At 33.8% G+C, this 26,694-nt stretch overlaps 3 protein-coding genes across 14 annotated transcripts; 1 reads left to right on the top strand and 2 right to left on the bottom strand.

The window, feature by feature from the left end:
* Nucleotides 1-477: 477 nt before the first annotated feature.
* On the top strand, nt 478-3,203 carry LOC130668019 (putative lipid scramblase CLPTM1). The gene is made up of 3 exons (XM_057470003.1): nt 478-637; nt 1,013-2,060; nt 2,140-3,203. Exons 1-3 carry the CDS (start codon nt 521-523, stop codon nt 2,892-2,894), a joined length of 1,920 nt encoding a protein of 639 aa, XP_057325986.1. The 5' UTR covers nt 478-520; the 3' UTR covers nt 2,895-3,203.
* Nucleotides 3,063-19,098, bottom strand: LOC130668018 (multidrug resistance-associated protein 1). 7 transcript variants are annotated; one of them, XM_057470000.1, is made up of 14 exons: nt 18,722-19,098; nt 16,353-16,502; nt 15,157-15,456; nt 14,929-15,066; nt 13,788-14,101; nt 13,683-13,703; nt 13,419-13,601; nt 11,480-13,346; nt 11,184-11,403; nt 10,209-10,429; nt 6,262-6,442; nt 6,074-6,182; nt 5,092-5,988; nt 3,063-5,019 (listed from the first exon to the last, which is right to left on the bottom strand). In XM_057470000.1, the coding sequence occupies exons 2-14, from the start codon at nt 16,395-16,397 to the stop codon at nt 4,905-4,907; spliced, it is 4,611 nt and encodes a 1,536-aa protein (XP_057325983.1). In that variant the 5' UTR covers nt 16,398-16,502; nt 18,722-19,098; the 3' UTR covers nt 3,063-4,904. The 7 variants fall into 7 exon arrangements, with proteins under 7 accessions (XP_057325983.1, XP_057325980.1, XP_057325978.1 ...); XM_057469997.1 differs by lacking the exon at nt 18,722-19,098 and adding an exon at nt 16,708-17,037; XM_057469995.1 differs by lacking the exons at nt 10,209-10,429; nt 18,722-19,098 and adding exons at nt 8,962-9,182; nt 16,708-17,037.
* Nucleotides 19,099-19,239: 141 nt separating this feature from the next.
* On the bottom strand, nt 19,240-26,637 carry LOC130668016 (ral GTPase-activating protein subunit beta). 6 transcript variants are annotated; one of them, XM_057469989.1, is made up of 18 exons: nt 26,475-26,637; nt 25,824-26,244; nt 25,661-25,687; nt 25,323-25,537; nt 24,800-25,244; nt 24,178-24,372; nt 23,968-24,069; nt 23,735-23,875; nt 23,209-23,666; nt 22,974-23,124; nt 22,780-22,887; nt 22,357-22,458; nt 22,059-22,199; nt 21,968-21,982; nt 21,571-21,905; nt 19,863-21,246; nt 19,539-19,788; nt 19,240-19,431 (listed from the first exon to the last, which is right to left on the bottom strand). In XM_057469989.1, exons 1-18 carry the CDS (start codon nt 26,508-26,510, stop codon nt 19,314-19,316), a joined length of 4,644 nt encoding a protein of 1,547 aa, XP_057325972.1. In that variant the 5' UTR covers nt 26,511-26,637; the 3' UTR covers nt 19,240-19,313. The 6 variants fall into 6 exon arrangements, with proteins under 6 accessions (XP_057325972.1, XP_057325973.1, XP_057325975.1 ...); XM_057469990.1 differs by lacking the exon at nt 21,968-21,982; XM_057469992.1 differs by lacking the exon at nt 22,357-22,458.
* Nucleotides 26,638-26,694: the final 57 nt, after the last annotated feature.

Raw genomic sequence — 26,694 nt, 5'->3', positions numbered from 1 at the left:
TTTGAAAATGTGAATTTCATAAAATTTTAGCGGGTAAGAAAAGTGATGAGTAAAATACCTGGAAAATTAATTTCAAGTGGCCTTGAAATTTATCATTCATTTTACTCGTAATCGTGACATAGATTTCTTTTTTACTGGCTCACGGCTCACGTGGTCAAAAACTCATAATTTATCATTTTAAAAAGAATTCAAAAATCATTAGACGTCGGCTAACTTCAGTATCATTAAAAATTGAACACTTATTGAACTTTTGAAAGTGACAGATATTTTACATCCGGTTAATTATTATTTTAATTAAATAAAAGTCTGCGAATTAGTTGCCGCCATTTTGTTGCAAATCAAATAATTTTTAAATAAAATATTTTTTTTTGTTATAAAAAAAAAAGTTTGAAAGTCAAAATGTAAAATAAAAAAAAAAATATCATCAGTCGGTAAAATTAATTTACACGACGACAGGAATTTAACAAACGGACGAGCCAAGTGTCTGTTTATCGCAAAGTAAACTTCAAAAGATTTAAAGATGGCGGACACCGCGAATGACGGTGATAATCGTGTAGAAGCAAATGTATCAAGTGAAATGGAAAATCCACAAGAAAACGGCCAAGTTGCCGTCGTAGATGAAAATCCAGAGAGAGACGTAAGTTTTTTATAAATTTTGTTTTTGTCAGTTACTCATATTACCCATGGATTAATTTAATTTAAATAGTTTACTTGGTAGATAGCTATGATCTCATGAGCTCACAAGGTCTAGCTGATCCTTGTAGATTTAGGAAGGACACGTAATCAATTGCGTGTCATAATTTTTAGTCGCTATGTACACGTGTATATTTACTCTACGAAATAATTAGATTGTTCTGCTAAAATTTATCTCAATTCTATATTTATATCAGTAATATTTTTGGTACACTCCCTACTATTTAACAATGACCCAAATCCCCAATTAAAAACTTTAAAAATTTAACTGACTATTTAAAAAAAAATTCAATTGAATAATTAAATTTTTAAATTTCAGATCAATGCTGAAATCGACGCCCAAAGACAAAAATATCAACCAACAAAATGGGAATCATTCTTAGCAGTATTTAAATCACTTATCATTAGGTCATTGATTATATATTTTATCACGTCATTCTTCCGAAGACCAGCTGCAGATCCTGCGACATCAGCAGCAACAACCGATGGCGTTGTTCCAAAGTATCCAGCAGTCAATGTCTACGATAATGGGACATTATTTGACTTGTATGTATTTTTATCCGAGGCGGAAGTTTTCAATTCGTTTGAAGATTCAAAAGCGCTGATATGGCAAGAAAAGGGTTTGGTGTACGGCGACTGGACAAGTGGACCCAATCATGACGGCACTCGTTTCTTTAGCCACAAATTTGAAGCATCGAATCAACTGAAAAACAATGGCTCGATTTATTTACACATTTACACCACAAAGGCGGGAAAATCGATAAATCCAAAGGATGGGAAAGAACTTTATTCGGCGACTCACGTGTGCTATACTAAAAAAATGGTAAATAAATTCAAAAAGATAAAATATCAAAAGCGGCACAATTTATTGACTGGACAGACAACTGCCAGTGAAGAAGAAATAAAAAAAGCCGAGCTGATGGACCAGGAAATAGTGTCCCACTGGCATCCTAATTTAACAATTAACCTCGTGACAGATCAAACCAACTGGGTGTCAGGGCAAGTTCCGCCTCCATTGAATGAATACATTGAATTTATACAGGGAGGCTCGTTCTACAAGCCACCGATTTATGTAAATGATTTTTGGAACATGCAGCGCGATTATCAGCCGCTAAATGACACCGTAAAGGAACTGGAATTGCAACTCACTTACCAGCCACTGTCCCTGTTCAAGTGGCAGCTGTACTCGGCGCAAAATATGAGGAATAAATGGACCTCGTCGTTCATGGGAGACGTCGCTGATGAAGATGACAGCGATCAGGACACTCTGAAAGAAACAATCCTCGAAACAAATCCCTACTTACTGGGAATGACCATTTTCGTTTCGATTTTGCACAGCGTCTTTGAATTTCTGGCATTTAAAAATGGTAAGGATTTAAATTAAGTATTAATAAAAATACATCAGACTTGAACTTGACAATAAACTTATAAAATTTTTTATTGCAGATATTCAATTCTGGAATAATAGAAAATCATTGGAAGGTTTGTCAGTACGTTCAGTCTTTTTCAACGTCTTTCAATCCCTGGTCGTGCTGCTCTACGTCCTGGACAACGAGACCAACACTCTGATCCGTCTGAGCTGCGGTATCGGACTGTGTATTGAAATCTGGAAGATCAACAAAGTCGTGGACATCAGTTTAGACAGGAGCAGAAAAATTCTAGGAATATTTCCCAGCGTGTCCTTCCGCGACAAGGGATCATATGTCGAGAGCTCGACCAAAGAATACGACAGACTCGCTTTCAAATATCTATCCTGGGCTCTGTATCCTCTTCTCGGCGGATACGCGATTTACTCATTGATGTATTTAGAGCACAAAGGCTGGTACTCGTGGGTACTCAATATGCTCTACGGTTTCTTGCTGACATTCGGGTTCATAATGATGACGCCGCAATTATTTATAAATTACAAATTAAAAAGCGTAGCTCATCTTCCCTGGCGCATGTTGTCCTACAAATTTTTAAATACATTCATCGACGACATATTTGCTTTCATTATTAAAATGCCGACGCTGTATCGACTAGGTTGTTTCCGTGACGACATAGTCTTCTTTATATTTTTATATCAGCGATGGATCTACAAAACCGATCTGTCGAGAGTTAACGAGTTCGGTTACTCGGGCGAAATGGAAGCGGATCAGGCTTCGAAAAAACAAGTCGCTGTTGCGAGTACGAAAGATAAAGTCAGTAAGAAAACTGATTAATTTTATGTACGATAATAATCTCTTTAAATACGTATTAAATTAATTAATTCAAATAGATTTTATAATTAATTTTCATTATAACTTTGTCGTACCAAAGTACAAAATCTAGATCAATTACGTCATTTATTTTTTTTTTAATTCTTTCATTAACTTTTTTTTTTAATTCAATTTAATTAAACCCGCGGTATTAATATTTCTATATGTCTGCCAGAGTACATATTAATTTCCAGGATAAAAATGTCGACGTGTAGATAAAAATGCGTTGATTTTTACACAAATAAAAATATATATATATATAGAAAAAAAAAATCTGTAATAAAATAAACGGACAACTAGCCAAGATTTGAAAGTAGAAAAAATGAATTAAAGTTTTGAAAGTTTTTAATTAAAGAACAAATAAATAATATTAATAATAATAATAATGATAATGAGTGTAATTAATTTAAAACCGCTTTGTCAGATGTTTAATTGCAATAAAGTATAAAAAAAATCTTAAATTAATTAATGAGCTTCCAAAAATGGTTTAATGGGTTGTTTTTTTTTTAAATTTTAAAAACTTATATATTTCTATATAATAATATATTTTTTAAAAATTTTTTTATTACCGAAAAATAAAATATGAGCTCATATATAGAAGTGTATTATTTTAATAAATTAATTAAAAGTACTTGCCACATAAAAGGTAAGTACATGATAATTAGGTACAAATATTTTTTTTATTTTTTTTCTTTTATCGCTACTTAACTTATCTACTTTGAATAAAAGGATTTACATGTCAGGTAATTAAAATATAACGTGTAATAGATTATTTTCAAGCTTTTGATAACGTGGTAAATAATAATTAGTAATTAAATTCTACATTCGTTTTTTTTTTAAATTACATTAAAAATAAAATTATCTAATATTATTGTTATTATTATTATTATAGTAATTCGTTTGAAGTTTTTTTGTTCAGTTAATTAAGACCATTGTCAGACAGCCCTCACTTTTTAAAATATTAAAATTTTATTAGATAATTAAAAAAAAATGGAAGCATTCATTAAAAAAAAGACAACGGAGTTGCAATTCCGCTGGGATAGAATTTTAAAAAATTACAAAGTTGTCATCAATTTGGAGTTGAAGGAAATTTTTTAAATAAATTTCCGTAAAATCATGGGAATTGGGAAATTCAAACTTTCAAATTTTGTAGGTTTAAATTTATTCAAAAAATTTCGTTTAACTTCTACTTGATAAAAACTAAGAAATTTTTTAAAAATTCTGTCCGCGAAATTGTCATTTTTATAATTAATACTTAAATTATTTTCTAATTAATTAATAAAATTTTGACACTTAATTTAAAATTTTAAAAAGTGGAGGCACTATCTGAGAATGCCCATAAATTTCAATTATTACTAGATTGTACTTAAAAATTCTTATTTTATCACTTGATAAAAGGCAAAATGTGCATTGTAATAATAATTTATATTATACCAAAAATAAAACAAATTTATGACAATCTATCCCTAGTTCGTGATATTTTTTCGATAATTATAAATTACAAAAAAAAGTAAGTATACAAATAAAAATTATAAATAAATATAAAATTATACATAGTCGGCAATAAAAGACAATTGAAGTGATAACAATAATAAAAACAAGACAGACTAATTATTTGAAATCTCAGTGATAGATTATTAAACAATAATATTAATTAATTAATTAAGTAGTTAATTTTTTTAATTACTAGATTGGCAGTAGTCAATGTAATAACTTTCGGTTAAGTAGCAATCTGGCCTATTTAAGTTAAACGGCTGAGGTTAAATTTATAATTTAAATACAATGACAATTTTGATTTAAATATTTTTTAAAATTAATTCGCCGAGTATTTTAAATTTAATACTTTCTTCATATGCTGTGTGAAATATCTCATCTGTTACCAACGCACTGAAGAAATGGAGTGTGCGTTTTTTTGGTGAATAAAAATATTTATTTAATGATAAAAAATAATATTAATTAAAATTTATTGATAAATTACGCGACCATTCCGGCGTCTTTAGCCATACTGTGAAATGCGCTGGTCGGTGTTTGCAATAAAACTTCCGGTTTATCGAACTCTGTTATAACTCCTTTATCTAAAACAATTACCCTGAAAAATTAAGATGGCAATTAGTTTAAATTAATTAATTATTCAATCGTTTGTAAATAATAAAATCCGTACCTGTCCGAATCAACGATTGTATTGAGTCTGTGAGCAATAGTAAGAACAGTACTGTCTTTAAATTCTTCTTTGATAGTCTGTTGAATAAGATCGTCTGTCTCTAGATCCACAGCAGCAGTAGCCTCATCCAGTATGAGAATTTTAGTTTTTCTTAATAGAGCTCTAGCCAAACAAATTAATTGCCGCTGACCGACGCTCAAATTGTCCCCGCCCTCGGACACCGAGTACATGAGTCCATTGGGAAGAGTTTTGGCAAACGTTTTCAAGTGCGCGTGTTCGAGCGCCTGCCAAATTTGTTCATCAGTGTGTGAGTCAAAGGGATCCAAATTGAGACGCAGAGTGCCTGAGAAGAGAACTGGGTCCTGAGGAATAATTGTGAGCCTTGATCTCAATGCATGGAGACCGAGCTCGGATATGTCGATGCCGTCGATGAATATTTTACCTCCAGCGGCCTCAATTATTCTGAATAGCGACAACGTCAAAGAAGATTTGCCGGCTCCGGTACGGCCGACAATTCCAATCTTCTCGCCGCCGTTCACGGCAAAACTTATCCCGTTGAGCACAAGATCGAGACCCTCTCGGTAGCGGACTTTGTAGTCACGAAACTCGACGCAGCCTTCTGAAGGCCAATCTTTTGGTGGAGCCGTACTAGGAATTTCCCATGCGGCTTCCTGTGGTGTCTCTCCGTACTCTTTTATTCTTTCAACAGCGACGATATTTGTCTCGACGTCTGATGTCATTCTCACGAGCCAATTTAATGTCTGCGTTATCTGAAGTGCGTAACTAATTGACAGACCAACAAGACCAGGACTCAATGAGTCTCTTCCAAGTACAGAAAATATTGCGGCAAAAAATATTATCATGTTGCCCAACATTTCTAATCTCACCGCCAGCCATCTTTGAATTAAAAAATTTATAATCATAAATCAAAAGCGCTAATTGTACAAGTGGTATTTTTTTTTTTAAATATTTTTTAACGTACCTATTACTTATAATACTTGGGTAGTAACAAATTTGATTGAAATCAACTCGACGTTCTGATTCATAGATAAATCTTTCTTGTACATTAAATGCACGTATTGTTTGAGCACCTGAATAATAATAATAATAATAATAATAATAATAATTAGCATTATTATAATTAATTATAAAAAATAATAAAATAAATACCTGTTATGGATTCACCAAAATGAGAATAAATAGGAGATCTGGATACTGATTCTAAACGTTTTAATTGACGTGACGTCGCAACGTAAAAACGTTGAATGAAATAATAAATGACACCAATAGGTACTATCACCGATATAAATATCGGAGTACTGTAACTTATTACTACAAGTGTAGCAATCACCTGTAATTCGTATGTTAATTTAGAATTAATTTAAAAAAAAAAAAGCAATTATACAAACGATACCATTTAAAATAACTAATCTGTGAAAAAGCAAAATATTGAGACCATTACGTAAAATATTTAATGAATGAGAAAATAAATAAATAGTAATATTAACATGCAAAGCTGTGCTTGATATAAATTACTGATGTAAAAAAGTGAACAAAAAACACTTAAGGCCCACCAACATGTACCAATAATATTTATCGTAGCTTAGTTAATTAAATAATACTTAATTATTATTATTGAGACTTATAATCTAACACCTTATGCCTTAAGTATATTATTAAGCCCAAGCATAATCCACTTAAATAATAATTTTAATACCGCTACCAAATGAGACGGACACAATTATACTAACAAATTATAATATTTAAATACTATCGTAATTTTCTGCATGTCCCATAAATAAAACTTGAGTTTCTACAATTGATACTGAAATTTGAATTTTTCATTAGTGTAAAATTACCTCGAACAGACAATAGAAGCTATCAGAAATTTGCTGCGGAAGCGAAGTGTCCAGCACGTCGACATCTTTAGCAAATCTGGAGATAATGCGACCAGTAGGAGTAGTATCAAAGAAGGTCAATGATGCACGCATTACCCCCCGAAGCATTACCAGATGCATCTGACGTGCAGCCAGCCAGCAGCCCAGCTGTGGAGCCAAATCGCAGAAAAAACTCGTCACCGCTACAACAAGACGCCGCCAATAATTTTAACCGCAGCATCATTTTAACAATAATTTTTTTTCCGCTCACTGTGACAGCGATCATTTTTTGAATCACGTCTTATTAAATGTTATTATTATACTAGTACTTAAATTTTAAATTGTTAAGTTTAAATTAATTGCCACCACTAGGCAAGGGAGTGAAGTTTGCTGTGCCATGCATTTCGTAGATATCAATTTTTTATTGTTATATTACACTAATTTTTTTTATTATTATTATTCAAGTGCATTCTTAGAAAGTGCCCCGCATTTTTTAAAAAATATTCACTGACTCAATTGTCGTCACTGCATTTAAATTTTATTGCCGCCGAAATTTAGATTTGAAAAAAAATTACTCAGTTGTCATCAATTAGGGATCAAATGAAATTTGACATCAAGATTTTACTCAAATTTATTCAACTCCTAAATGATATCCTGTAATTAATTTTTTAATTAACTAATAAAATTTAAATACGGGCGGCAGTTTAAAGCCTTTGAATATTTTCAAAAATTGGGGTCATTAAGAATGACCTTAAAATTTCAAAATGAATTAAACCATGTGATACTTTTATTAGTTAAAAATAATGAAACTTGTAGTTTAGTTCGTAGGAAATAAATAAAATGATATAAATGTTAAATTATTATTTTAAAAATACAGTAAGACTAGATAGGGTTCAAACTCTCATAGCAAATGATAACTTAAGCAGATACTTGGCTAGAAATGATAAATAATCAGGCATAATAAAGAGTATAATTGTATCCGTCATCAGCTGATTTAAAATGAGAGTGCATGCTCAAGTGCAATAATTTTACCAAAACTACTGGCATGCAACACAGATAAAAATGTAAATAAATAAAAATATATAAGTAAAATAAATGAGATCTAGTTATGCATAATGAGACCATGATAATGATCGCGTATGAAAGCTTACCCTCAAACAACAGGGTAGCCACTGTACAATGGATAAGGGTAGTTTTGAGTCCATGACGTCTACATCGCCACTGAAACGGCTTAGTATCCGGCCGGTGGGTACTGTATCGAAGAAAGAACTGGGAGCACGCATTATGTTGAGCAGAGCCTCACGCATCATTGCTGAGGATGATCTCAGGGTACCAACGTATATAAACATTGATGAGAATACCACAGATAGGACTGTAACACAATAACTACATCTTCAGAACAACCATCCACTCTTCTTTTAGTCCTTTCGTTTCTTTTTTTTTTTTTTTTTAAACCAATTTGTTAATTACTAGCCATACATCATAATGCATTAGCAAGTTAAGTACAAAAAATAACACGCAGAAAAAAATTTATTGACGCAACGGAAGACGAGTTGTGGAAATTTTAATTTTTTTTTAAATTAATGGATTCTTGTGTAGAATTTTAGGATCAAGTAAAAATTTTGATTTCATCGGAATTTGTAACTAAAATAATTTTTTTTGCAACTCCATCTTCTGTTATTTCAATAAGTAAATTTCTTTGCGTGTACAATCTGGAATATTTAAAAAAAAACCCATTGGAGAGATTAGTCAACAAAAAAAAATCGCCATAATGATTGTGATGAGTTATGATTTAATGATATTCTATTTTTTTTTTTTTTCTTATATATAATCCGTAGTTTTTTTCAAAATCAGGAAGCAACGCAAGCATTTTATTTCCCCAGCGCATTTTCATTAAAATCAATGCGCGCTTTATTAAAAAAATATAATTTTTCAAAGCTTCAAAATGCAACGAATAAAATATATAAAATTTTGCTGATATGAGAGATCATACCGAGAAAAAACAATTTAGCCAAGATCGTAGATTAATTGGTATAATATTGTCAACGACGTCTGTATCTTTACCAAACCGATTCAACAGACGACCTGCCGGTGTGCTGTCAAAAAATGACATAGGATTGCGTAGCACTTGCACCAATAATTGTTGAAACATTTTAACGCATGCTCTAACTGATCCTATTGCCAAATTTACCGATATAAGGATTGACAAAATACCTAGAAAGTGTTTAAAAAAAAAATAAAGAAAAAGAGTAACATTATTGATGATCTGCTGAAACAATTGACGTCATTTTTTACTCTCATCTCTACACTATTTTTATTTTCAACACTATTATTATTATAGATAAAATGGGGATAACGGGGACCTGCCCTGATAGCCATTTTGTCGCAAGTTGACGGAAATCTACAATCGAAATGAGATAACTGCAAAGAGTTGACGGTAACTTGCAGTCAATTTATAAGTAAAATTTTAAATTCAAGTTTTTTCTCTCGACTTTCTGATTAAACGCATTCCTATTACGGCTGCAGATTTACGTCAACTTGCAGCTCGAGTAGTAAAAACTGGGAACAGCAGAACTTGACGTCAACCTGGCCGACAAAAATGAACAGCAAGTTTTTTAAAAGAGAGTGGCTATCAGGGTAGTGATTAGACTCCGGTACCTACTGATGAATTGACGTATGATAAAAATTGACTGATATGAGGAGTATGGATTTAACCGTGCTGAAGGTGCAACTAGTATTATTTGATAAATAAAATAATAAAATAACAGGATGCAAACAAATAATAATAATAAAAGTATGTGTTAGCTAAATAAAACGAATAATATTAGTTAACAAATAAACAAAATAATAAAATCTACTCTACGGCAAAACACAGTACTCATTGGTGGACCGTGATACGTCGTATCAATATTTTAAATTGTGAATTTATCCACAGAAAAAAGGATTTCTTAACGCAAAACAATTTTTAATTGCCTTAAGAAATTTGTCGCATTATGAGTTGAAAACGAAAATTTTATTAGAGCGGGAAAAATTTTTTTTAAGCCAAGAAAAAATGTTTCTGGTCCGTAGAAAATTTTTGTTTTCATCTCAATAAAAAATTTCTCTTGCGCCAAGAAATAATTTTTTTCTGTGTAATAAAAAAATATGAATTTACGAAAATAAATAAATAAAAATGTAAATAAAAAGTGTGATACGGCATTTAGAGTTATTGTGAGATCAATTTTTAAAAATCTCACGTACCCCTGCGAGGCAAAGTAACCATGTTCTAAGATTCATCGGTAATACATTGTCGACAACATCAACGTCCTTGCCAAAACGATTTAATAGTCTGCCAGACGGCGTCGTATCGAAAAATCCAATAGGTAAACGTAGTACGCCAGATAATAATTCATCATGCAGCGTTTTACTGCTTCGCAGACAGCCAACAGCCGAAATCAGCTGTGCCACAAGCACAAAAATCGCTGAAATTCATTTTCAAAATAATAATAAAAAAAATATATACAGTAACCATTAGTTTCCCTGAATTTAAAGTTTCATAAATTATTTTTTTGTCAATAAATATCGTGATAGATTTAAATGATTGTATATAAAAATATACCGTTAGAGATGACCATGCATAGAGTCAACTGTTTAATATCAAGAAGCAGCAAATTAGTTGTCTACTAGAGCTACGTCCCTAAGGGATAAAATTCAAGATGACAAGAATATATATTTATATTTATAGACATGCGCATATTGCATTAAATATATTAACTTGTAAAAATATACCACAATACTACTGAGGTATGTGTAAATAAATTTATCAAAACTACAGTTAAAGTAAATAAATAAATAAATAAAAATAAATGTAAGTGACAATACTGGCCGCGCCTTCAAAAACACAGCAAACCACACTCGCTCTAATCGTAATTGTTAATTCGAGTGGGAAGAAAACGAGTTAATTATTTAACGGACTATTAAATATATTTATCGTCTGCTTATTAATTATCGTGCTTCCTGTGGTATGTTTTCGTTAGAATGGGAGTTGCGATCATCATAATTAGATTTTAATTAAATCAACTAGCGATGCCGGCCATGGAATAAGAGTTTTTGGACTAAAGGCAACGAAACTGCTCTTCAGAATCGAACCTCGATGAGACCATAGTTGCTTTTATTTTTTGTTAAATTAAATTAATTCAAATTAGCTGCCAGTTAATACTGAGAGAGATTACATACCTTGACCTAGACCTAGAGCTCCGTACACAGAGACATACGTAAGTTTTTTAGTGTCATCAACTGTTCCATTGACAACAACTGTCTTGTCATTAGACCAGTCACTGATCCAGATGTTTGATCCAATACTGAACGATTGGAAAATGGCGTTCATTATTATTGTCGATATTGACAAAAACCAACCGATTGATTTTAAATAATGAGCGTAGACACGTAATTTTACCTGAATAAAAGAAAAAAAATTTTTAAATTATCGTTTGGTTAAATTTAGCTGTAGATTTTTTAAACAAAATACTTACACTTCCGGTTTCTGTTTTTTCAGCTTCAATTATTTTCTCACCGGCTTTGACGGTAAGTGAATTATCCTTGATGCTAGAACTGCGCATGATATTAACCGATTTTTGACTGTCTATGGATTGTTGTCTGTGTAAAGAACCGGTCAATGATTTCTGATCAATGGATCCAGACTCGCTGTGAGTGATCGACAATCTAGATCGTGCTTTTGTTAATTTCTGTTGAAGTTCTTCTGGTCCGATAGTCGACTCAAGTTGCTGTTTAATTTCCGTCAGCTCAGTTTCCGGCACATCCTCAGGCTTAACTTCTTGAAGATGTTGAATAAGAAAATCAGCAAAAGCTCCTCGTTTTTCCATCAACTGTTTGTATGTCCCGCTTTCCGTTATCTCGCCGTCTTTTAACACAACAATATTATCGATTTCCGGCAAGTAAGTAATACCATGAGTTACAAGCACACGTGTCTTTTTTTTTAGCAAACCACTGGGTCCAATGACATTTTCAAAAATATGCTTTCCGACATGAGAGTCAACGGCACTGAGAGGATCATCAAGAAAATAAATATCGCAGTCAGTGTAAACAGCCCGAGCAAGAGCAACTCTTTGTTTTTGCCCACCAGATAAATTTATTCCTTTCTCGCCGATTTCCGTTTGATCTCCAGCCGGCAGCATTTTGATATCCAGACCAAGAGCACACGCATCAATTACTTTGGCATACAGAGCTTTGTCCATGGGTTTCCCAAATAAAATATTGTCTTGCAAAGTTGCGTTTTGGATCCATGCTTGCTGAGCAACGTAAGCTATTGATCCTTTGGTGTTGACTCTTCCGCTTATTCGTTCCATTTCTCCAAGGAAAGCCGATATCAGTGAACTCTTACCCGATCCAACTGTCCCCACAACAGCCACCAACTGTCCTTGCTGCACTTGGAGGTTTATGTTCTTCAACGTAGGCTTGTCCGAAGTCTCCGAGTCCCAGATGAAAGTCCCATTCTCAATTATCAATGGGTGTAATTCTGACTGATCATGTTGAACGTTATTTGGATCTAATTCTTCCCCATTCATGTATGCATTTATTCGCTTGATAGAAACCATCGCCTGTACAAAGTTGCTTATTACCATGGGTAGCATCGACAGCGGGAACCGCAGGATATTGAATAAACTCAAAGACACAAAAGCTTTCTTGCTGTCCAGGACATTTGCCGGGTCAATGTAGACATAGGTAGCAAATGACACGAAAGAAACTAAAAACGGAGCGCAGGACCATATAAAACTTGTTCCCGCGTTGAGGTAAGCCGCTTCTTTGAGGACTTTTATTTCTTTACTTCTTATTTTCAAAATTTGCTGCTCAAACGACGGCTCCCATGCATATAATTTAAGTACTTTAATGCCGTTTAATACTTCATTCATAAGTTTGACTCTCTCGTCTTTGCTCTTCATTTGTTTTATCTGCAAAGTCTTGACTTTATTGGCGATAAAAGCGTTTATTGGAATAAGAACAATCATGACAGCTAGACCAGCAAAAACAGCAGCATTTAGCTCACCCCAGAGGAAGTAAAGCGCAACTCCGATTTGCAAAGGCGCTGACCAGATCATGTTGATGTAGGGCATCAAGTCCATGAATCGTTGCGCATCCACGGACATCAAATTAACTATTTCACCCACTGTTGATTCTTTACGTGCGGCATTTGACATTCTGAGCGCTTTACGATAAATAGCCGCGACAAGGGCTGTGCGCATTCTCATGCCCACGATAAACATTCGGTTGAAGTACTGCGACAAGACTAATGTTTGAGATATTGCTGTTAGCAGAAGAAGAACGGAATAAAAATAACCCTTCCACATTTCTTCTTTTCCTGATACAAAGTTTATAAGTAATCTGTAATTATTTTTAAAAAACAATTAGTACTGTATTTTTATTTAAAATTTACTTGATAAATAAATTACGTACCCTAATACTAGAGGACTGATAAACGTCATTATATCCTGTGATAATTTAAGTAACCCGCCAAAAAGAAGAGTTGGACCAAATATTTTGTATAGAGGTATAATAACAGACGCGACTTTTCTCTTCCGGGTACTGTCGAAGTCGACCTGGCCCGAGGCTTTGCGAAATGAGGCCTTGGTACCCTGGCTGTTTAAAAAAAAGTCATTTTATTTTAATCTGATCTCTGATAAATTACCGAAAAAAAAATAATTAAAAATATTTTCTCACCTACAGTAATTGCAACAGAGCCTTGTTAGCAATTACACACACACTTATTAATAATGTAAGACAATACTTGACAATAATAAAGATGAAGTATTCATAAAAACTTACTTGTCGCATTTTTGAATATTTCTCGTCCAGTATTTATTGAACTTAGGAACGATTTCCGCTGCCGTATCCTCCGGGTTCATTGACCACAAGTCAGAGGTAGTCAAGGGCTTTTTGAAACCCTTCCACGCCAGTGCATCGAACCAAGCGAACAATATTCTTGATGGATACGACGCAGCTTGCTCCGGACATGGCCTTTCCACCTGCCCGTATCGCGAAAATTTCGGCTCTGCATCCACAAGAAAATTGAGCAATAGTAATACCAATACCACTGGATAATATATCATGTATGATACAAAAGAGTAAGGCAGCTCAGGCTTAGAGAAACAAAAATAATTTAATTTATTAGTATATTGTGTGACAGGGGACGAAACAAAACGATTTCAGACCAGGGTGAAGGCTGACATCACTCGCAGTTTGAAATCGTGTTCAATCCTGGGTCACACACTAGATTTTTCATGATTGCCTGCATTGGAACTTAAAATTCCAGTGTCAGCAGCTAGTCAGAGACAAGTTCTACTATCAGCGTAAGCGTTAATTGTCATTTGTAATTTATAATTAAGCAGAAATTATAAATACTATTTATTATTCACACAAATTTTTATAAAACTCAGTCACAGAACTGTCATTTACGTAAATATAATTAACGGTATGAAATTACTATTAAAAAAATGACAAGTACCAGTCAGTAGGCAAAAACTTTTTTTCTGCCCTCCGGCCGGAAAGTGGCAACTTTCGGGCCGCTGCCCTAAACGAAGTTGCAACTTCCCGGCTTCGTCGAGCAGAAAAATAGTATACGCACCTTGGCCAGTAAAAAAGAAAGCCTCAGACCACATGTTTGTCAGCCTCGGCTTCGCCTCGGCCAACAATTACATGTGCTCCGAGACTTTTCTTATTTTACTGGCCTAGGTATGTAATATACTATTTGTTTGTTCCCTCGGGACAAAACAAGTTTGTTTCTGCCGCTGACTGAAGACATTCATGATCTAGGCGTTTTCTAATACTCTTGCGGCATTAGACTGAAATTGTTTTGATTTTACTGGCCGTAGAGACACTGAAACTTTGAGTTTTGATGCTGGTATAATGAAAAAATATTTTTTACCTGTTTATTTACTTAATTAATTGAAATTTATTGTTTACTTACTTGATTATTATAATCCCTGATAAGACTTCTGAATTGTACGGCACCAAAACAGGCCAATAAGAACCAAAACAAAAACAACAATCCAGAAGTTCGCATCCCACATTTCCTATTGTAATGCATCAATAATAATGCTAAACCCTGTAAGTAATTAATATTAATTATTTATAGAATCAAGTAAACGCGGCAATACTCCAGCTCAATTATCTCTGATAGACTGATAATACTTACAAAGGTAATGATTTTAATAAACGGCGTGTAATAGTCAACATTGAAAACTGTCGTATAATTGCTATTATGTATCGCTACTGCTAAATCAACAACACTAAGTACTATAAGAACAATTGTAAGTACTCCTTTGGAAATAAACTTCCAGGTATAAGGAATATTTTTTCTTTTGCTGTTTATCAGATAATACGTTTCCAGCAACGAAAATACCCAGAGGAATATGCACGGTGCCCATACCAGCACCGATTTTTGAAAACACGGCGTTATCTCTGGGTCCTCGGTGTACCAAGTTAAGTTTGAATCCTAAAAACAAAGTTAATAAATTTTTATTTTTATTTTATGAGAATTTACGTCTTTCAGGGCCGCAATACTGATCTGTAATTTTATAATTAAATTATAATCTGTATTTTATTGCAGTCGTAAACCGAACTGGTGTCCAAATATTCTTTACAAAATTATTTTTTTAGTTATTAAATAAAATCACTCATCGGTAATTACAAAATATTTATCTGATTTGTCTACAAATCAAATTCTTCATAATTTCATAATACTGAGAGTTGCCGACATCTAATTATTTTACGAGTTTTTAATGACCAAGTTGCAATAAAAAAAATTTTATAAAATTCTCCACATGTATTTTCTGAAGTTGGCAGACGTCTAATAATTTTTGGATTTTTTTTTAGACGATAAACCATAAAAAAAAAAATTATTTGAAAAAATTGGACCTGTAGTTTTTAAAATTTTCTACGTGTGCATATTTTTAGTTTATTTTTTTGCAATTGATTTTTTGAAAAACAAAAATTCGAAAATTTTTAATTGTCTGCCAACTTCAGGATCATAACAGATGATTTAAAAATTTAAAAATTTTTGAATTTTTGTTTTTCAAAAAATCAATTGCAAAAAAATAAACTAAAAATATGCACACGTAGAAAATTTAAAAAACTGCAGGTGCAATTTTTTCAAATTTTTTTTCTTTAAATTTACCATCTAAAGGAAAATCCAAAAATTATCAGACGTCTGCTAACTTCAGTATCATTGCCTGTTTATTTTAAATGCCTGCTACTTTTAGCATCATAAAATTTCTACCATTTCCATAATCTTTTATCAATTTTTTTACACACTTATGTAGTAAAAAAAGCAGACAAAATCCTACATATTTCTATCTAATCACTATTAAAAAAAAAAAAAAAATATCATACCCAAAATGTAGAGCCGCAAAACTGGTCCATAGAATTATTCTCCATCTTCGTGATTAACCTTTATCCCAGTTCTCTCCGATAAATAAATCAACAATTTAACTGATCAAGTTTTCTTCACAAGCAGCAAACCCAATAGCTTTCACCATCAAACTAAAAAAAATATATACATGTATATAATTTATAAAATAATGCCATGAATGATAATTTAAAATTAAGTAAACTGCACGTTTTTTTAATCCGGCAAACCGTAGACTCGTACAAGAAACTTGCGGTGTCATAATGACAAATATTAAATTAGTGATATGTATATATGTATGACACAAAAAATAATATTAAATAATATGAGTTAACTCACAGAGTAATTTAATTTCGCAACCTATATCGAGGTAGTGTAAGTAAACTGTAAACTATCAGCAGCGGTGGCGGCGTATCGTGAAAAGTCAGCGTGGCCAAGTGAGAGAGACGGTCGTTAAAAAATAGACAAGACAAAAAACCCGCGTCTTTATTATATGTAATTTATTTGTGTTGCCCTCGAGTAACCTTTTTCACTCAAATTAATATTTGTAACATTCACTGGAACACAACGACGATGATGATAAATAATTATTTTGTCTTCTACTATTGGAAGACATTGCTACTGATGTGTCTTGCTGGTGTTACTGCTTACGAATGGCCGAATGCCGAGTAGCCGAGTGTCCAGTTACTCCGGGTGTAACAGTGTATGACAAATACCCTTACCCACACAACACTGGTATTTATATATATATATATATGTATACATATATGATATCGATACTGTGAAATACAAAAGCTGACAAGTAGGTATAGTTTTCTCGTTCTCGATCCACGTTCAGCAATTCACTGGATGTAAGATACAATCACGATCACACGATGATAATCGAGAGTTGTCGAGGATAAAAACCCGCCAAGGACGAAAGATTACGATTGGTTAATATATAAAACAAATATATTTCATTTTATTTTAAATATTTAATTATCTAGCTTTGACATTTTACTTGGATTATTTTTTCTAGGCTGTCATAAATTTTAAATGATACTGAGGGTGACAGATATCTGACTGTTTTTCGGTCACAAAAATATTTTGACATCCATTTGTTAATTTTTGTCAATTTTTATTTTACTTGTTCATTTAAAAAAAAATTTTTTTTTGATGTCAACTATTTTTAGTATCTTAATTTTTAAAAATTCTTATCACATAATTTTGAAAATTTAAGTATAAACTTTTTTGAGGGTACGGTGGGCTGATTACAGACAAAAAATATATGAAACTGTCATAAATTCAAATAATTAAATATGATAATTAATTTAATACTTGGAAAATTTCCAATATTTTTGTCGCACTCGATAATTTAAAATTCGCGGGAAAAATTTAAATTTTTAAATAAACAAATTGTCAAAACTTTTTTTAAAATTTGACTCTCTTACTTATTGATGTAAACTACCGAAATCTATATTTATTTAAATAAAAATTTTTAAAAGTGTACTGTTATATTACACATTAAAAAAAAATCGCTTTGACAGTCGTTACGCTTTATCTCGATCATTACCAAGCTGTTATTTAATTCACACTAATGCTCTCCACTGATACAATTTAATTCCACTGAACACTTACAATTGAATCTACTCCTCTTGTATAAAAACGCGTGTATACTCCGTTTCCGTCTGATGACACTAACGCGGAAGTTAAGTTACAGCAGAGTAATAAATATATAATAATAGAATTTATTTATAAAAGTTTAATTGACCACTTGTACTTTCATATTAATATACACATTTATCATTATCTACTATAAAATTCATCAGACATATCAGTAATTAAAATTCCTCAGCCCATAAGTCATAAATTTAAAAAATAGATCACGATAATTTAAATTTAAAAAATTTATATGTAGTAACTAAAGACAATAAATAAATAATGTCAAGAGATAGCTGACCCTACACATTACTATCTAATTACTATATATTAATATTCATATTTTTTAAAAATAATTTCACAATACTACAAAACATTGATATAGTAATTGTCATTTTGACGTAACTTTTAATGAGCAGTCATTAAGTAGACTTGTAACAAGTCATTATTATTATTATTATATATTTTATATGATATAATCCCTTCCTTTGTAATTATTGTGATGATAACAGACAAGAGAACAATAATTGTCATTACATGAACTCCCACCAGAAAAAGTTTTATCTGTCTATTTGCTGTTCACACTGGAAACGACAATTGATTGGCATGATGGATCATCATCAGTTAAATTGCCAATTGTTGCGTCTCATGTCGAGCTTCGTTACATAAATTAATGACCAGCATTACAATAAAAAAAATATACGTGTTTACTTACCATTTATATCTTTTATCTCTTAACTCAGTCCACAGTACAAATAAAATACTAAAGTTATAAATTGTAGCGTAAATTTAAATATATAGATTTTTTTTTTAATTGTCTCTATAAGTTTGTATTAATCTTGACACTATTGTAACAAAACAAGGCTATTGAGATTAAACTATTTACACATTTTAATCTACCGATGTTTGACTAAAACTTAATTTTTTTTTTCTTACTCAATAAATAATAAATTAAAGTTTGGATTTTATTGTTAAATATTCACTTATTCTGGTGTCAACATCACTACCCGGCAACTAATGATGATTAATGATCTTGATAACGGTGATATATATCTTGAAGTAGTGTAAGAACTGCCAGCTGACACTATTATTAACTTACAGATAATTATTTTTATCAGTATCGTATAAATTGATAGATAAAAAAAAATATAAAAGACATCAAAGACACGTTAATTTTTTTTTTAAATTGATTTAAATTATTTTAAAGCTTTTAGTACAATAATATACGTAAAAATAATTGAAAAATATTTTAATTGATTATATTATATATTTATATATTTATAATTATCATATATTTATATTTTGATCTATATTGATGTCCGACTGAATAAAAGAGTGAGTAACTCGGGCCGTGATAAATCTCTTTTATACTTTTGTACTATGTCTTGAATCTTCAATCGTCGACGCACGTGCGGCGGGTGATAACTGAAACAATGGAAATTAAATAATTTATTTGTTTGCTACTTACTATTATTATTATTATTATTATTATTATTATTATTATTATTGTAAAAAATAAATAAAAATCCTACCTATCGTTCTCAAGCCTTTTTCTACGTCCCATATTTAAAGCCGTCTGTCGTACTAGAGTCCCCAGAACTCTCCGTGATATGACCATGCCATCGATCAATGGCGTCGCTAAATTTATTCTAGACACTGGACCCTGTAATTTGACTCGAAGTAATCCGTTTCCTAGGGCTTGGAGGAAAATTACATGGACATCAGATGGTTGCAAAACTCGGAATGATTCTAGACCCGTGTGAGTGCAGGGTAAAAGTTCAGCTGTAAGATTTAAAAATTGTGTGTTAGAAATTTGTCGAGTTAATAAACCAGGAGTTGATGAAATTTTAAATTACCGATGGGAAAATTGAAACAATCTTCGAAGCTCTCGAGCCAGACGACCATAATTCTGGTGTCGGTTTGCCAAGGAAGAGAATGTTTTGCAGTCCGCCTAGTTCTTGTGGGTTCTTGATTGCTAGAAACACTTGACGGACCGGATCCAGTTAAACTTGGCGGCTGTTTTTCCAAATCGAGAGACATCGTTCTGGTTCCGTAAGACTGGGAGGATCCAACACGAGCAGTAACTTCGCTGATGCTTCTTTCATACCAGGGTTGTCCACCACTGGTATCACTGTTGTAGCTGACGTCATCTAGGTTGTCTGGTAAGTGCGTTAGAGCAGAGCCAGTAGGCACGATGAATGCAATCTCTGAACTCACGTCTGCCCAATATAAAACATGTGTCTCCCCATTGAAAACTGCCCCACCGTGATCGGAACTCAATGCCCGCGAATTACTGGATTGCGTAGAGACTCGCCAGGATGTTGAGACGTGACCAGTCCAACCTGCATGCGTGGCAACACTAACAGGCCAGCCGAGTGAGCTCAGCAGCTCCATAAAATGTGGAGACACATCAGTGTGATGTTGAACGTTTGCTAGGATTTCCGATGGATTTTTTTGACCGGCTTTTACATAAAATATATGAACTGTGTCACAGGTTCTTGGACTTATATGATCAAGATTTTCAAGATCCGTGCAAAAACCTGGAATCATTTGATCTAGTGCTATTAATCCTCCAGTACTATTTTCATCAGTTGCTTCGAAGTTCAAAAAACCAAAATGACTCAAAAATAATCTTGCGGTTTGAAATTCTTCGCAGTTTTCCGGAGGAACACACTCTTTAAAATTATCATCTTTTTTAGATTTAAGTTCTTCATTAAGTCGCTTCTCAAGTTCTATTTGTCGCTCCAGTAATTGTGAAAATAACTGGTGCTGTTGTCTCAGTTCTTCCGTTTCATTCATCACTGCTTCAAGAGTAGGTATCGATTCATCTATTTTACAGTGCGGTATCCGATCAATATTATCAGGGAAAAATTTTGGTTTATACTCCGGGCGAGGTGCCGGGTCCGACAAAGGCAAAGGCCTTCCGGGTTTAGAATTTATGCTACGAACGCCCGATTTATGTCTAGGTAAATGACGGAGTTGCATCGTCCAGGCATGTCTACCAAATGGCCCGCGAATTAAAACGGTTACTGTTGGATGAGGCTCCGTTTGATGTGCCAGTGGTTCTTCTAGCAAAGCCAGCATCGTTGCATTCTCCGCAACAAAATATCGGAAACGTTCTACAGCAGCTTGACGACCAACACGATCATTGTTATTATTTTTACATTTTTGCACAAGAACTATTTCATCTATGAGCGATGAAAGAGACTGAGCACCACATGGACTAGGAAAATATCCAACCTGCGATATATTTATTTATATAAATTATATATATTCATTATAGTGATGCGAAATTACCCTCATTTTTATGTTTAGATCACGAGAAATTGCTTGTCAATTGACATCAAAAAATTTGCGGTCAATTTTTTATGAAATAATTTTCTGAAAAAAATAAACTTGGCGCGGGAACTGTCATTAAATTTAAAAAATGACCGCCCAAGTAGCACTTGGCTTTATGACATCTATAAGATAGAAGTTTTGACATCTCAAAGTTGCCTCTGTGCTAATTGGGCGTTGACGTCAATTGTCAGACAATTTCTCTGCCTTAGATCACTAACTCATTACCTGTTCAAGAATTACTGTAAGAAGCGCATCCGCCGCGTCCCGTACTCGCATCGATGCTGGTTTCAATTCTTTTTTATCTTTCATTTTGATTGGCTCGCCAGGTTTGCCGACACTCTTTGATCCTGATATGCCGAGTTCCACGACCTCGAAAACAGTTGTCAGACAATCTTTGTCCTGAAGTAATTGGGGGTGAGCTGTAAGCCAAGTCGTCAAGCAACCGAAAGCCGCGACTATTGAGGAATGCAAATCTTTGGAGTGAGCTGGAGGTGGTCGCCAGCATTGATAAGTTATGTAGTCACACAACCATTTCACGGCTCTCTTACATTCCAAGGCGTCTAAAATAATAAATTATTTATTTAGTTACTTAAACAACTGATCCTGGTCTAGTATATCGCACCTGTCAATCGTCTTGCTGCACAAATACAAACAAATTTCATTTTTATTTATAATCTCAAGTTAATTTGAATAATTAATAATTAGACAGTTACCTGTTTCGCGTATTTTCGTTCGCGCTAGACCTGACAGTAACTCGAGAGCGGCTAGAGAAATATTGAGATCTGTCTTCCATGATGAGATCAACCGATGACATACTAGATAAGTCGCTCTCAAAAAAAGAGCGTGAGCTGAATCTGTAACAAATTTCAGACATTTTTTTATTAAACATAATTTTTAAATTATTTAAAAAAAAAAACATGGATAGTAAATAAATAAGAAAGCAATTTCCGGTTAACAAAATCACCATAAAAAATAAAAATAAAAAAAGTAGTGCTGTCATTCAGTATTTACCAAAGGACGGACTTTCTTCTTGGACAGTACCACCGTCAGAAGTCTCGCTGAGCGATCGTTGATCACTTGAAATGCTTATCTGACTGGTCGAGTCGCTGCTGACTATCAAGCAGCGTGATGATGAATCACAATCGCAAATGCACAACCAAAGTAAATTATAAATAATTCATTGATAAAAATAATTATAAATAAAATAATTAAGTAAAAAGCTGTAATTGCAATTTAATAATAACTTTTTTTGTGAATTAAGCGATGGTATTAATAAGAGTGCCGGAATTTAAAACTTATTACTGTACACTTCAATCGAATGCTGTTAGTATGATCTCCGGTGCGATAATAAAATTATTAATATTCAAAATTAAAGCGGTCATTTTTTTGTATTTTATGTACAAAGCGCTTTTGGGAAGACATTAAAAAACATACCAGATGACAGCAAATTCGTCGGAGTTTCGTTAGTCAACGTGTCTTGAGTTGTCGACTGTTCTACTTCTTCAACCGTTGCAGAGTCTTGGACGCTGAGCAATAATCCACCTAATTAATTAATTAATTAATTAATCAATTAATTGTTGATAAAAAAAAAGACAAGTGATTCAAATTCATGATAAAAAAAACATTACCAAGTAACATGTGCGTGTTTAGAGGATCAGTCTCTACTTGCAGAGCATTAATTAATAAGTTCATTAGCCTTGGCTTAAGTTGTCCAAAAGTTATTAATGGTTTGTCTTGATTAATATTTCCAGGCGTGGGTAGTTCACGTATTGGAAGATTCTTTGAAAAATAATTAATTTTATTTATATTTTTGAGTGATTCAGTGACAGGATCGGCAGTAAGTAAAAAATAATTAAACTTTACCTGATAATGAATCGGCAAAACTAGCATTGATATCAGCAACTGAATTGACGATCTTCTTAAATCAATTTTTGATACTGATGTTGACTTTAATTTTAAATCTTTGTCAGGCAGAACTAATTCCAGAGCATTTATAACTGTGGGTGCCAGTATTTCAATCCCATCTAAATCCAATCGAAACAGATCTGCGGAGTTTGTTAGAATACTCGCTAGAGTTTCGCCGCATTCTCGGGGCTCGTTGACTTTGAGACCCTGGTTCATTGCTTGATAAAATCGCGCCAGGTAGACTGGTAGTATTTCTTCGCCTGTTTTTTTTGCACAGAAAATACGACAAAGTGCACCCATAGCTTCCGCTCGACCGGATTCGTAACGATCGATACTAAGGGACGATGGGATTTCAGTTATTGTCTCTTGCAATGAACTGGGACCATCAACTAGCACCGATGATGGTCGCTTTGAACCTGCATTTCATTTTCATTAATAATAATGTAGTTTTTTTAGTAAGAGACAAATTAATTATTAAACTTACGCGGTAAATTTTGTGACCATCCCTCGGTACCAATAAAAGCCGCTTCGAATAACCATTCGCCAAATAAATGTAGAATGCTATTGCATTTAGGTCGACCTGGTGCCAAAGGAGGTCTCACATCGTGACCAAGAGATGTCACGGCTGAAAGATTGTCATTAAAATTTTATTATCAAAGCTGCTGTAATTTAAATGAAAATTTGTCTTCTTTAAATAATAAATTATAGACAACATACACGCTGTGCTTGACGTAGAAGATGGTCCAGAATTAGCAATAGTGGGCGGTGTGTTAGAAAGTCTGCTGCTCGTCAATCCAATGAGAGACGCTTTGGGTATTCCTGTTTTAAATAAAATAATTTATTATTCTACGGAATTTTAAAATAAACTTAAAAGAATAATGAGAGAGTGTGCATGTGTGATAAAGGAAGATCAAGAGCTGAGAGTACCCTTAGTGACGGCAGAAGGTGTGACGCTGAAACTCTTGGCAAGGCGCCGTTGCGTTGGAGGCGTAGGCGACGGCTGTGGCTGATCTTTGTTGCTAATCCTGTCCGCGCCAACGCCTCCCACTCCATGTATGCTAGATCCTGGTGTGCTGCTGCTAGTTGCGCAACATTCTTCCCAGCAGCAGGCTTGTGATATTCCTAGAAAAAAATCCAACCACACATGCAACCACCACCTTAATATATAAAATGAATTCTGACAGTTGTGCTCTAGCTGGATACGATAAATCGAGTGAATTTTTTCCCAAAAGAAACAATTAGTACATTACACATCAAGGAGGAAAATAGGACTTTCCAACCCGGGTATGTTATTGGGACGTCCTGCCTTCCTCCGTACTGCGTTACAATTTTCCACCAGATCTACACCTGGAAGTTTAAACTTTTGCCTGTTTGTGGGAAGAATGGCGCAGGCGCTAATTTTTGTCATTCGTTTTCTCATCACAAGAAAAAAGAACGACTTTGTTCCCTCCAAAGAGGGCAGGAATTTAAACTTTCGGTGCAGATATGGTGAAAAATAATTACATGAACTATGCATGACTTGTCATACTGTCTGAGGGTAAATTCTTACCGAGAAATGCATCAACTTGTCCGGCAATTCCTTTGATAGCTTTTAAAAAAATCTGCGGTAAACTTTGAAGACACGGATGATGACAAGGATCGACAACATTGGGACTGGCTATTGCGTACTGTAAGAACGCCTGTGTCTGTGATATGACAGCTGGTCTACATAAATCCACTGGGTCACCAACAGTGCGTAGCAGTCGGTACCATGCTTGCGCTACCGCCTCATCGGACATCGTCGGTGGTACCACTTGTGCATCTTCTTCACTTATTTTTAACTCCGGAAAGCTCGGCCCGTACATTATGTTCAATAACTTTGCAGTCAAAGCCAAACAAACGCGGTTCCACTGCTCTATCAAGGCGAGACGATGGCGCCAACGCAGACAAGACTCTCTGAGGGTTCGCCACAGCGGAGGAGACGGGAAATTCTTCTCACAGGCCACCAACCATACCTACAATTTGAATATTATTATCAATTCCGGACATGGTCAATCTTGATTGAATGGAAAGTAATTTTTAAAAATAAGTACTTCAAGTAAAACACCAAGAACTCTTTCGCAAAGTTGCTCTCCAGCGTCTTCTCTTACAGCAGGTGGTGCCAGTAACGCGTCATTTATACCAATTAAAAATAATAACAAACTTTCCCAGGTTTCACTTTCCAAAGTACCCGGACTTCTTGCTACTTGCTGGAGAGTCCTCAGTACCCGATGGCAAAGAACTGCTTGACGATTTATTGTATCAGCACCTGAAAGTATCAACATTTAACAAAATTTCCCCAAGTTTATTTTAATTACTAGCAAAGTAAAAGCTCAGATAATTATAAAAGCAATTAAAAGTAATTACAGGTAGCTTATAATAATTTAATTACCTAAATCCTGATATAAAAAGGGCCAGACTATTGGCAAGGAAAAGAATAATAGTGTTAGAGGATTAATTATTGCGAAAAATCAGTGCGTCTACTGGCTACAATATCATCGATTAGTAATTTACGTGATAAATTAAGAAAATTAATTAATTAAAATGTCTCTTACCTTCACCTTTCCTGGGGACAAACAAATTGTGGAAATGACTGATCATTTTTCTAGCATAGAAATTGGGATCTTCGACTATGGGTTTTGGTACCGAGATCTTTGGTGACGCGTACAAAGCCGACAGCCACTCGCAGTAAACATTAACGCAGTCTCTGACTGTGTCATGTTCAGCCAGAGGTAATGACAGCCCGAAACATATCACCTCCATGCACCACTGGACCTCCTTGTCTGTTGTCAGAGGACTCGGTTCCGCAGCCTGAGTTATTCCCAAATTGGAGGCCAGTTGTCTGACAACCGGAAGAGCGACTTCACGTCCAGCTCCTGGCGACAACTTTTCCAAGACACTCCGGCTCTCGTCTGAGCCTCTCTGTATCAAAGCACTCAGTGATGCCCATTCTGAATACATTCCTCCTCCGGAATCCTGAAATTAAATAAAAATTTATCACCTGTCATTTTTTTTGTCACTTACCCACTCGATATTCAAATATTTGAATATTTAAATAATAATTACCGCGAAACAAACAATTGAAATGGATTTTAATTGTAATTATTATCGATTGTTGTTGACAATGTCAATTAATGAGGTTATAATTTATCAAGTACTCAGATAACCAGAGTTACATAAAAATATATGGATTATTTAATCATTACCTTGAGATTAACTCTGTTGAATACGCCTAAATTCATAGATAATCATGAGCTAGTGGAACATTTATCAAAGAGGATATAACTTTTGACGTCTGGTTAAATGACCAGCGTGCCTAACTGTCAAATAAGGACTGATACGCGGTCAGCTGTTACATGTCTGACGAAAATTATTTTATCGACTGACGCTTTACTTTTAAATTTATTATTAATTATTCCATGTACT

Source organism: Microplitis mediator, chromosome 5 (assembly GCF_029852145.1).
Source record: "Microplitis mediator isolate UGA2020A chromosome 5, iyMicMedi2.1, whole genome shotgun sequence".
Taxonomy (NCBI): Eukaryota; Metazoa; Arthropoda; class Insecta; order Hymenoptera; family Braconidae; genus Microplitis; species Microplitis mediator.
The sequence above is the reverse complement of the archived record's forward strand: the minus strand, read 5'-3'. Positions and strand labels throughout refer to the sequence as shown.